The sequence below is a fragment of the Carya illinoinensis genome, chromosome 1 (assembly GCF_018687715.1).
Source record: "Carya illinoinensis cultivar Pawnee chromosome 1, C.illinoinensisPawnee_v1, whole genome shotgun sequence".
NCBI classification, from domain to species: Eukaryota; Viridiplantae; Streptophyta; class Magnoliopsida; order Fagales; family Juglandaceae; genus Carya; species Carya illinoinensis.
In genome coordinates this window covers 8,501,929-8,515,235 of record NC_056752.1, presented here as the reverse complement: position 1 = coordinate 8,515,235, position 13,307 = coordinate 8,501,929, and the positions used below count along the sequence as shown (strand labels likewise).

Here is a 13,307-nt window from a genome sequence, read left to right as displayed (position 1 = left end):
GAACAAAAGAGAGAAAATATGCATTTCACGTACAATTTCTATGTGCATCCCACAATGAAAAGTACTTCTAACTCAAATCCCAATCTCCCTCCCACCCATTTTCATCTCTTTATCATTTGTTATGTTGTTATGTCCTTAGATATTGCTTAACAAAGTAATGCATAAGCAACACCCAACTTTGCTGTTTCCGAAGAAACCTTTTTACCACCGAGTTATACACCATGGAAAAAATATAGCCAAAAACAATGATTAGAGAGACCAAACACGAAAAATTCATACCAATACCAGGTAAGGTTGATGCAGCATAAAAGAAGGGGAAAGAAGCAATGAACGGAGGTAGTAGGAAAACAAAGATGACTCTACTGTCAGAAACTTATCATCAAAAAGTCTCCCAATAATTAAAAAAAGGTTTAAGAAAGTAAACCCTAATTAACCCTAGTCACACCTGGGTCAACAGCCCACTAAAAGAACTAAGACAGTTCAAAATAACATAACCCAAAGACTTAAAAGCCAATAACATGAACCATTAAATAGATAATAACATAACCCCCTGCTCTCAATCCAAGTCATTGGCTGAACTGTCCAATGGTGTCGGTGTCCACATGTAACCAGTGGTCTGTATCTGGTGCCTGCACCACAAGGAGCTAATAATCCCTGATTTATCAATTCAGAAAACAGAAGGAAATTCGCAATTACCATATAAAAGTGGAAATAACAAGCAGAGAGCTGCAATATCTGCAATCAAACTGGCTACAAATTGAAGGAAAAAGCAAGCCAACCAACCACTTGACTGGATCTGCCGTTCTCTTCTGTTCAGGAACGGGATCTTCCCCGTGGTGGTGGCGAACGGCTGCATTGTCAATCAAAATTCAAGTGCCATAAATGTAACTATCAACACAAGGTTGCATAGCCAGAACTAAAACACATAAAAACAAGTATCTGAGAAAGATGAACCTGTCATATCTCCCATTAATGGGGCTCTTGACTCTGTCGTACTTGGGACTTCCTCTTGCATCAGGTCTGGAACTTCCATGGCCGTAGTCTGGACTAGCCCTATCCCTACGAAATGGACTTGGGGATCGCCCACGATCATAGCTTCTCCTATCAGGAGACATGTCTCGGCCTCTTCTATCAGGACTGTGCCCATTTCTTTTCTCGTCGTCATCTCGAACTGCATATTCCACTGAAATGACTCGATCCATGAACTTACTGCATCTCAAATACAAATAAAGCAGAGTTAACATGGAACAAGTTTGACAATAAAATGGAACAAATGTTAGTCACCCATAAAATAAATTACAGCAGAGGGTTGATTAAAAAATATACTATAATCATTTCTAATGACAGCTTCTAAATCAAATAAATTAGTAGTCTACGCAACGTAGGACTCACTGAAGAAAATACAACCTCATGTTTGTTGCCTCCAACGCTCTGGTAGCATCCTCCTGTGATTCGTACTGAACAAACGCGAAATTCCTTCTGATCCTTATGTTCAATATTTTCCCATATTCATCAAAGTGCCTTTCCAGATCCCTTGTCCTGGTATAACTTGGATCAAAATTAATGACAAACAGGGTTTTTGATGGTCGCACATTAGCTGAAGATCTTGAACCGCCAGGCCTTCTAATGCCACGCTCGTGCTGAAATAAAAAGTTTACTAATTAAGTTTGAAGGTTCAACACTAGGAGTAAACTTGCACAAGGAAATGTTTTGGACAATATGTGGATTGGGGAAAAAAATAAATAAATCCTTCAAAGATTCTGAAAAAAGTGAAGGAAAAAAATTCAACACCAACAAGTGCATGTCTACATGCAAGGACAAGCATGGATGGGTATATTGCAATGAAATCACCAAAAGCATCATATATATTGAAGTAAAGTCTTCTGTGGTGATGTAATACACAATCGATCAGGTATTAAGACAAATTTAACAAAAATAGGTCAAGTATATCTTATACGCTTGCATATGTAATCATGTCTCTATATGCTCTGTGTGTGTGTTTGTGCACACATGTGTGAGAGAGAGGTTATACAAAGCACACATCATAAAATTATTACATATCCATGTTATCATTAAATCACCTTGGTCCACTCAACACGAAGTCGGCGGCCCTTTCGACCAAATTCTGTCCTGTCAAGTCTCCGAATTGCATACTCAGCATCTCGTTCATCTTCCATATAGACGAAAGCAAATCCTATACAGCCAGAATGTTAAGAAACCAGAGCAGGACAATTTCAGTTATATAAACTTATTACCAAAAGAGAAAAAAATCTGCTCATAGCAATAGTTTCAAAAATGAGGAAGTGTTGGCTCGTCAAGCTCAAAAAATTTTGTATATTAAAAAAAACTGTCAGGAAGTAACACAACACCTGCCACTGGCTGCAAAATCATCATGATTTCTATGTTGAAACGTGTCGGAAACTGAACACTGAGCAAAAATCATGAGGAATGAAAAAGCAATGGTATCTGAGGTAGTGTAGGATGGCAGGGCTAAGGCAGATCAGATTAATTCTTCAGGAAAAATACAAGATGAGCTTGGGCACATGCTAGAAAAGAAATGCAGAGAAGCACATCCATCGAAGAAGAGCATGGACATTCCAAGTAATCCTGCGCCAAAGAAATGGTTGAGTATGGGGGTTTACACTTCAATGAAACTTGCTTCTCTTGAGGGAAAATAACATAACACCCATCTGAAAATAATGATTTTAATGAATAAAATTGACCCCCTTGTATATCAGCTATCTTTGAGGATTGCGAAAGGACGTTCGAGGAGCTCAAAACATTTTTTTTTTTTTTTTATCAACGCATTTTTATCTTGGACTATCTCCATAGACTTTAATGGGCTAAACCTACACAACTTTCTTGCATCTTTATCTTCTTCTGGATGGGCGTCTCTATTGTATACTTCCAATGCACTTGTTTTGCACTTATTAATGAATAATTATTACTTATAGAAAAAATCAGCTATTTTTTCTGATAGCTACTGATCATGGGTACATGAAAATTTAAAAAGATGACTTTATATGCATTCTTTTAAGGTTACACCTCTCAATTAAAAAAAAAAAAAACACAAATTCTTTGGCATGGATGTTCCATCATGTGTGCACCCTCAACCTCCATCTCCCTTAAACCACATATTACAAGTTTTCAGCTGATAGGAAAAGGGCATTTATGTCATTCCAATATTTTGATAAAGTAGCAAAAAGTAATTTGAGAATAAAACCGACCCAGTTGAGAAGAAATAAGTCAACAACATAACTGGTCTGTATTGTTGTTGGCTGCCGTGACCGATATACGAAAAGGGTCATTGAATTAATTTGATCATTTTCGATGGGTGTATGCTATTTTACCTTTTCTTAAACATGTTGAAACCCCAAAACGACTCAACATAAGAGGGCACTTTTGCCGTTGAGATGTGAAGGTCAAAATAGTGTCTAGGCAATCCGACATTGATATGAGGCCAATAGTCCTGTTAGATCTCTCAGTTTCCGTAGGACTTACTTGTTGAATATCTGTATTCTACCATACTTATCCAAATCAATCCAACTATCCAAAGCACAAATAACATGCATTCAAACTTCAATCTGTACTCACTCATACAAAATATGTGATATAACTCATTAATAATTCTGTTTCAGATTTCGTCACATTAATGTACATAAAAGAGAGAGCCAAGCAAATATACATTGTAGCTTAAAAACATATCATACTGTTATCAACAAAATCACCATCACCAGTAGCCCAAGGAATCTTTCACTTTTTATAGTAGCTGGATCACTCAAGGCAAACTCAACATCCACACATGTGAAAAAAAGTGTACATAAGAGCCCAGGATAGATCATAGTTAGTAATTATTCATAATATAAAGCAAACAAGAATACGACTGAGCAGAAAAATAACTTACCAGACTTCATATCCACCCTCTCAACCCTGCCATATCTTCTGAAAAGTCGCTCAACATCAGACTGCTTCGCATCAAATTCAATGTTACCGCAAAAGATGGGCCTCATATTCATCAAGTCCCAACCGAGTAACTCTTTATAACACTTTAATGAAAAGCTGGTGGACAAAAGACAGAGGGAAGTATATGAGTAGTTTTGTCAAACCAATGTTCAAAAGGAGCTTCATCAACCTTAACTGTTACATTTGTCTCTGTCATTGTAATGCAGAACCTAAATGATTCATGAGAAGCAAATTCAGAAAAAAAAAATGAAAACAAATTTTTGTAACAGATATACGAAAAAAACGATTTCTTTACAATAATATGAGAAAAAATAAATTATTACATCCATCATGGTGTCAGTTCTTCACCCAAATAACAATAAATCAACAGCAAACAGATCGACACAACGAAAAATCTGAGAACTCTTATCTTAAATAAGAGGAACCGTCATTTGAAACACATAATCGAATGCATCATAAATTTGAAAAATAAAAATGAAAATAAACCAAAAATGAGGTTAGAATTCTGAGAAAAAAAGTCGGACCTGTTAATATTACCGAACAAAAGATTTCGTTTTCATACCTATGAAGCTTCAGTACGGAGGTCTCAGAGAAACCCTAGGGGTAACTGGACAACCTGTATTCAGAAATGTTTTTTTTTCTTGAGCACGAGACTACTTGGACACAGCGGAACCGGGAGGCCAATGAAAAAGTAGTCACTAAAACGACGGCGTCCTGAGAACGAATTGCCTAGTTCCCGAGTATTGGACCTGTGGGTACCATCGCTTGAAGCATTATAAATTATAATCGATACTCGAGCAGTGTTTGGTCATAGGATTTATCCCATTCCTATCCGAGTCGGGAGATAAATAATAATCCAACAAAAATAAAATATACTATACTTATCTCAGTCTTGTCCTCCTGATTATTCATATTTTCTAGAGTAAATACTCTACCACAAAATAATTATACAAAAGTAATTTATAAATTAATGTGACTTAATATAATTTGTTAAATTATAAAGTTATTTTTATTATAAAGTAGATCTAACAGATAAGATAAAATTATGTCAATTTATAAGATTACTTTTATATAATTCTTTTATAAATATAGAAATATTATTTTTAAATTAATTTTTTTAAGTGACTAATTATAAAGTAAATTTAACAGATAAGATAAAACCATGTCAATTTATGAGATTGCTTTTATATAATTCTTTTATATATATAGAAGTATTATTTTTAAATTAATTTTTTTAAATGACCAATTATAAAGTAGATCTAACAAATAAGATAAAATCATGTCAATTTATGAGATTACTTTTATATAATTCTTTTATAAATATAGAAATATTCTTTTTAAATTAATTTTTTTAAGTGACCAATAAAAATTTTTGCATTAGTATATTGTAATGAAAGTAAAATGAGAATAAGATATACAACATAAGACGTTAGATATTTATAAAAAGATCTTACAAAAACAAATTTATATATTGATGTGTATTGATGTAAGACGTTAGATATATTTTACAACAAAAAAATTAGACAATTTCACCTACCATATGATAAAGTCATATAATTCTGTAAGTTAATTTTTGTAAAATTTATTTGTAGACAAAATATTTCTACTCATGCTCAAATAACTTTTTCTTTTGAAAAACTCTACTCAAGCACTGGTCTACTGTCACACATCACACGCCCACGTGGCAAACCGGTCTATACACCCAACCACCGGTTCTTCCCTCTCACCCATCACTCCCCTTCCTTCACACTCGAGTCTTCTCCCTCGCCCACCCAACGCCTTTTCTCCCTCAATCCATCTCTTCTCCCTCACTCATCTCTTCTCCTGCATTCTCACTTTTCACCATCTCTGATACTGATCAGAGACACAGATCAAAGACTAAGAGATATGAATTCATAACATCATGAGCTCTCTGATGATCCTCATGTACCTCATAATGAAAAGATTCGACAGAGGAGAAAGGATAAGATCAAGAACAAGTTATTTAAAGAATCACGTGTTAAAACCAATTTGAGTAGTGTAGAACTGACGTCCCAAATCTAATCCGCTTTTGAGTAATCGTAAATTAGAGAGAGAGAGAGAGAGAGAGATGAGCATCATAAAGGAGGAGTTCCCGATCGAGAATTAATTTATACAAGGAGGAGGTTTCGCGTTCTCCTTTCCTTTTTCCCTGCCTATCCAAAAGAGGCATGACTTGCACGTCGAGTGCTTCGGCGAAGGTGGATTGATAGCCAAAACTACCTTCCTTAGAAACGTGCTCCATCATTGGATCTGTTGCGCTCAATGGTAATAGTTGGTCCAAGTTCGGTTCTTGATGTTTTGGCCTCTTTGATATCTAGCTTCTCCAGCTCTTGTTGATCAAGGTTTGGTTGAGCTGCCCTGACAAGAATCTATCATCAAATACAATCCCCGACGAGCCTTGTCTCCTTCTCAATCTCTCTCCCTCTGAATGGATTTTGATACTTTTATCCATCTCAGCTTATCCAATTCTGTTTCCTTATATACATATCACAAATCAATAGCTAACATATCACACACACTTACTTACATATATATATATATATATATATTTATGTATATAAAAGAGTAATGTTGAATATAGTAATTGGTTATGCAAGCGTCGTACATTTTTTTTTAAAAAAGAGTTGGGCTCATTATTAAAAAATAATTTTTTGATGTAAGTTTTATATTTATTTATATCTTTCAAAAGGATTAATGAGTAGTGTTTGTGCACTTTATGACTGTAAATATCATTTTTCAACATAAAAATTTAATAGAAAATAAAACAGAGAAATGCCAGGGTTTTTCTTCAAATTAAGTAGCGAGTTCAAAAATTGACATGTGTCTCTTAAATGGAACAACTTTGCTACTTACAACCGCCCATGCGGAACTGATGTGTAAGCGGGTGATGTGGTAATTTGCCATGTTTTCATCTGACAAAAAATATAATAAAAATAAAAAGAGAAAAGCTACTATGCTGCCTGTTGTTGACCGCTCTATTTGACCGTTTAGTATTTTTTTTATTTAATGATTAAAGAAGTAATTTTTAATGTATTAATGTATTTTTTTATTTTTTAAAAATATTTAAAAATGACAAAAAAATGTGAATAAAAAAATGGGATAAAAATAAAAGATGAATTTTATACTAGGGGTCACTTGTAGAGGTAACATGCAAGCAGACACTAGCCCGACTCTAATAAAAAAAAATGAAAATCAAGAATGAAAATGGTTGAGGATCTGAAACCCAGAAGTTTCTTGAACCCAGAAATGAAAATCGAGAAAGAAAATCGAATTGGAACCCAAAAGAAGGATGGTTTGAAACCCCGAAGTTTCTGACGAAGCTCGTTTAGGGGAGTAGAGTATTGATTGCTCCCCTCCAATTCAGAAGTGTAAAGATAAGATATTTCTGAAGAAAGTCTTCCAAGAAATTGATCTAGCCATGGGCCATCTGATGTCTCTAGCCCTTAAACACCAAAACAAGATCGGACCCTGATAATGTTTTCTGTTCCAATTAAACTGATCTTGTCATCCACCTACTGACTAGATAGGTCTAATTAGTAAACTCAAATGAAGTCAATGACCTCATTTACCAAACTAGTATTCCTCTTGCAAGTTGGTAGGAAGCTCAATATCTAAGGAAGCATGGAGAGGAGGAAAGAAAATGATGCCTTCTACTTCTTGCAAACAGGCAAAAGAGGACTAGTTTTCAAATTGTGGGGTGCTCACAAGCATCCACCAATATATTTTAAAATTACCTTTAATTAAAAAATTATGTGGTATAATTGGTTTGAAATGTATTCATAAGCATCCAAAGAATTTTAAAATATCCCTTCATTAAAAAAAATCGTCAAGTAATTCCTATTGTAAATTCATCAACATTATTGCTTGGCATATATTATTCATTGATTATCATTTTTAATCTTTTGGGAAGTGCCAAACCATTACTTTGTGTAGATCCTAATTTATGCAATAATTAATTAATTCTACAAGGAATACAGGCTTTTCCAGCAGTGTAATATCGCTGCAAAACACCCTTCTATTGTCGGGATACAGGTTTTTCTAGCAACTTCCTGATCGCTGCACATTGGGCTCCAACAACTAGTTGGGCTTGCACCATTGCAGCGAATTGGGAAAATTGTTGTAAAAAACACTTTCTAAGACGCAACAGAATACGACGCAAGAGAGGATTTCTTCTACACACCAGGGACCAATCCACACACCAGGGACAAATGCAATAATTAATTATAACCATGATTAAGATCGATGGTTTCAAGAAACTCTAGAAAATCCACACACCAGTGACAACTAAGTAACTCGCAAGTAGTAGAGACAATATTTTCGTGAATAATTCTACTAATTATTTTCACACATTACAAACCATATCTATTTTAATTTTTTTTTTCCTATAACAAATATGTGGTGTAGGATAATAAATAGAACAACTCAATTAGTTTAAACAGAATAAAATAAAAATAATAAATAAATAAATAATATTAATATATATATATATATAAAGTGTGGTGTGGGGTGATGAGTAGCATCCCTCATTTTAATATCTCTTGCCCCTTTATTACTTGGATTACTTGGATTTTAAAACCTTCCGTCAAACATTTCTCTAAATTTATAATATATAGAATTAATTTATAAAATTTGAAAAAAGTCGGTTCAAGGAGTAACCATGGCCATATCGCTAGTTCCCATTGGAAATAAATTTTCAAAATAGAAATATAGTTATTCCCATTTTAAGCATTTTCTAGTGACAAACCCACATGTATTATCACCAAACAAATAGGAAAAAAACAAAATTGTTGATGTTGTGTTTCGTCGTCCAAGCAGTTCCATGGTGGCCCAAACTTCGACAAAGGAGTAGAGTGGCTTGGGTGAAGTGCAAGGATCCTCTGATGTCAAAGTCAGTAAAGAACCTTTAAGCAGAGAGGAAAGTCAAGAGAATCTAGAATGAGAAAATCAAAGAGTTTCTCTTGTTAGGGCAGGGCTATTTATACATGTCCTGAATTCGGTTGTCAAGGGAGATTGTGAGGGGTCAAGCCGTGCTTGGGTTAGACCTAACACTAGCCACCCATCTTGGCAGGGTGTCAGGTCGAGGTTGTGCTGTTCTACAGCGCTTGCGTGCCATCGCGTGTTCGGGCTTCCTGACATTCATTAAATGTGGCATGCCCCTAACTTGACACGTCTAGGAATGGACACGCCTGGCCGTCGGGGTCTCGCGGCAGTTGTCAGCTATTTACCTTCTTATAGGCCGGGCTAGGTCCACTACCAGGTTACTAGGTGCCTGCTGTCCCCCTGGGGACCCTCCGCTTGGGCTAGGCTAGGCCCCTTGGCCTCTTTAGATGGGGAGGTGCGTTGTGGGCTCTGCGCTTGGCTCCCATCCCAAGCCTCCGTCGTGCTTTGATGCCTTACTTGATGGGCCCGTACTCCTTGCGACCTGATCTCCCTAGGCTTGTGCCTTTCTCCTTGAGGGCCTCCCTTCACAAAAATAATATTGGATTGAACAAATCAATTAGCAGGATAGAAAATGAGGGGCCGATGAGAAACAAAACAGTGTCTCTTTAAGACCCTTATTAGAAGTCTAAAACATGGAGTCAAAGAGTTTGTTTCAGTCCCATGACTTTTCAACTTATATATGCAACCAAAAAAAAAAATGGTCATACCTCATTAATGGCTTCAATTCTTTGGGAATTAAGATTGATGTGAGTAAGGATTTGTTTGGGAATATAAGTACCATTTTCAAATGTTTTCTGACTGCTTTATTACTATTTATAAATTATTATTACTGTTTACAGATCATTTGAGACTCTCTTAATATTCAAACAGTGACGAGTAGAGGTGCATGACTGATCCAAAGTGATGACCAGAGGTCTTTACACCTACGTCCTTGAGGTCAAGGAGGCAAAAGTAAACATCAATCTTAGCACAAGCACGTGCAGGGATATGAGTTCCGGCAACATAATACTCGCGCATGCTTATTGTGGCGTATATGGCTCACAAGCCAACAATATGGCTGTGTTAAAGGCTAAAGATGGCAGGTGGATGAAGGAGATGATGATCGTGCATGGCAAAGTGCGTGTGTGGTAGAGGACAACAAAGCGCATAATATGAACTACAACATCTAAAGAAAGAGAGAGTTTGAACATGAGAAAATGAAAGAGAATGAAGGGGATCGGAGCAAAACGCATGGAAACTCCTCAAGATCACATGTTTGGTGAAAATCAAATCATGTTGGGCGTTAGCTAGTGAACTTCAAAGAGAGCGGTTTCTTAGAAATATATATATATATATATATATATATATATATATATACTCTGAGGGTTGTTTGGATATTAAGAATATATCGAAATATCTGTGAATGGTAGTGATCAAGTAATTTATAAATAATAATGAAATATTTTAAAAATAATAGTGAAATAATTTAAGAATATCTAAGAACATTTGTGTTAATCCCAAACGGACCCTAATTGGTTTGTACCAAGCTCTTCTTCCAAATGTTAACTACAAACTTATATAAGAATCCCTTAAAATATCTTCTAAGTGAATTTCGGGAATTAAGAGGCAAAATATGTATTTATACAACATTTTAATACTAGAACTATTTGGAAGACAACAGTATTTGTATAATATTCACTAAAAAGAAAAATGCTTATTTATAGTTAGTTATAATATGCTACAAATTAAAATCATGACTATTTTCTATTAAAATAAAATCATTCTCACAACAAATAGTAATTCTTGTCGCTAATATATATACACACACATATATATATATATATATATAACTCGTCACAAATACTTATTTTTTTTAAGTAAATGTTATATAAATATTACGTTGTGTTTATCTTTTATCTCTAAAATCCACTTAAAGTTTGGACGGGAGAATTTTAAAAGATATTGGTGATATATATATATATATTTTTTTTTATAGGGGATTTGAACTCAGATTTTCCCTTTTATAGGGGATAGTATATATATATATATACACACTATCACGAATACCATAAACTTTAGCTCAATATAATTGAGATGGCTTATATTAATTAAATTAATGTTTATATATATAAAAGGGAAAATGTAGTTAATTTTTATATACATATATTCTATATATAAAAAGTGTGTATGAAACGGAAAATCTTGTTTTAACGATTTTTCTTGTTTTTCCGTTAAAGTTAACACCGTTTGTTTAAATACATGTGAATGTAACCGGCATATAGAATGAAGACATAAATGTTGAGAGAGATAACATTCAATGTTGTTATATGATTTATTAATCACAATAATTACAATACTTAATAGTTTATATAATAATAAGTAATTAAAGATTAGTTATTATATTTTTCTCTTTCTCCTTAACATATACACGTGTATTAGGTGCATAAGACGTGAATTCCTAAGTATAATACATGTGTATTATACGTTTCATTAAATCAGATTATTGAGTATTCTAAATTTAAAAATCTCATATAATATATAATACAAGTGTGTTTAATCAAAGTGTTTTTTTTCCCATGGTAGTAGGACGTAGCTTCCACTAAGTCATATTCCACACGTGGGCTTGCTATGATGGGCACGTGACAAAGGTCGTAATCCTTGAACTAATCAATAAAGAGTAAATTCGGCCAACAACTTCAAAATATATTTTAGAATTTATATATATGCTATATATAAAAAATATTATATCACAAATTTTATAAAAAGATTATATTTTAACTTTATGTTGATCTTGATCGATTCAACCAACAGCAAAATAAGAATTCAATGTTGTCTCTATTGATCGTCTACAGGATTACATAAATTGATGAATTATAATACAAATATCAAACGACACATATTTTGAACTACCGTTTGTGTTAGACTTTTATTAAATTTTTCGTATACATCTTTGCTAAAATTATGGATGTTATAAATATGTATTAGATTATATGATATTTTGAACTAATTTTTTTATCTTCTCCAATATGCCTTAAATTATTAAGTGACATCAATAATTTTTATAAAATATATATTATGTTTTACAAATAATCATTTCATAAAATTAGACAAACGTGCTTTACACGTTACTCCCACCTAGTATATATATATGTGTGTGTGTGTGTGTGTTGGTCTCTGTTTCCTAGCTGTCGATAATTATGAGCATGGTTCTCATTGCAAGTGACCCAACTTGGCCATGTCAATATATCATGTTACAATAACCTTGTTATAGATATATGGTCTAGTCTTTATATTATTGTTTATTCCAAAGCACTGTTCTCTCTCTCTTTCACACACAGTTTTTAAGAACTTATGACCATCGACCCTTCTGCGCCCGGCCTTCTTCTTTTCTAGGCATAACTATGATCACTTGAAAAAAGCAGAAGCAGCAACTTTCTTAGAAACTTCTGATCTGCTAAAAAAGAAAAAGAAGTTTTGAAACTTCCGATAAGTCTCATCATGCACCTTTCCAAAAGGAAGTCTTATACAACATTAGATCTTGGTCCATCCCAATAATGCCTTCAAATTTCACCAATATTTGGGGATCCAGTAAACGTTGGAGGCACCACTACAGAAGAAGAAACCTTGAACCTCTTATTCCTCGAACCCTCCTCCTCATGACCACCATCAACACTCAGTTCTGGGCTATCCGTCCAGCCCCCAATCTGGTCCAGGAAGCCGTGATCACGACCAAAACTAACTTCACCAATATCTGACCCGTCCGAATCCAGTCTATTTTGCCGGTAACCTATCCACTCAGCACTGCATTCCGAGACACTCGAGCTTTCCCAAGAAGAAGGCTCAGTCTCCATATGAGGAACTATAATGCTTGGTTGCACAGCTTTCTCAGCGTTGTTAATCTCCATAGGACCACCTTGGTATTGGTTATTTCTAAAGTGGAAAATCTTAGCAAAAGTTGATTGATCGCTCACCCTACTTTTTGAGGATTTATTCTCACTCGTCCTCGCCACGATACTCTATAAATTTTTGCTCAACTTAACCTTCAAGGAAGAGAAGCTGAGACCATGCCGCCCATCAGGTTGCGAGTGCAGCCCTCCGTTACAAGGCGAAGTCCCTGAGATGTTCGAACTTGGGTTCACTGGAACTGCAAAGTTGGTGCGGACATTTTCCCCACGCAGGGCTCGAGCTGCTTCATCGTAGGCTCGAGATGCTTCTTCGGGAGTATCGTATGTTCCTAGCCATAGCCTTACACGTTGGGACGAATCCTTGATCTCCGCCACCCATCTCCCCGAGAGCCTTTGTCGGACTCCCACAAATCTACGAGCAGCCGGTTTGCTTGATTGAAACTTGGCTTTGGTGGTGGTGGCGATGGTGGTTTTTGTGGTTTGATCAGCTCCTGCCAT

At 35.1% G+C, this 13,307-nt stretch overlaps 2 protein-coding genes across 9 annotated transcripts; both read right to left on the bottom strand.

Moving 5' to 3' along the window:
• Positions 1 to 337: 337 nt before the first annotated feature.
• Positions 338 to 4,682, bottom strand: LOC122309298 (serine/arginine-rich splicing factor RS40-like). 8 transcript variants are annotated; one of them, XM_043122770.1, is made up of 8 exons: positions 4,526 to 4,682; positions 3,905 to 4,059; positions 2,370 to 2,607; positions 2,082 to 2,194; positions 1,408 to 1,640; positions 955 to 1,209; positions 784 to 850; positions 338 to 654 (listed from the first exon to the last, which is right to left on the bottom strand). In XM_043122770.1, the coding sequence occupies exons 3-7, from the start codon at positions 2,392 to 2,394 to the stop codon at positions 814 to 816; spliced, it is 663 nt and encodes a 220-aa protein (XP_042978704.1). In that variant the 5' UTR covers positions 2,395 to 2,607; positions 3,905 to 4,059; positions 4,526 to 4,682; the 3' UTR covers positions 338 to 654; positions 784 to 813. The 8 variants fall into 8 exon arrangements, 7 of the variants coding, with proteins under 7 accessions (XP_042978704.1, XP_042978666.1, XP_042978659.1 ...); XM_043122732.1 differs by lacking the exon at positions 2,370 to 2,607 and adding an exon at positions 4,139 to 4,172 and having other exon boundaries at positions 4,526 to 4,624; XR_006242407.1 differs by lacking the exon at positions 2,370 to 2,607 and having other exon boundaries at positions 338 to 629; positions 697 to 850.
• Positions 4,683 to 12,920: 8,238 nt separating this feature from the next.
• Positions 12,921 to 13,307, bottom strand: LOC122303517 (ethylene-responsive transcription factor RAP2-11-like). Its single transcript, XM_043115368.1, has one exon. It carries the CDS (start codon positions 13,305 to 13,307, stop codon positions 12,921 to 12,923), a length of 387 nt encoding a protein of 128 aa, XP_042971302.1.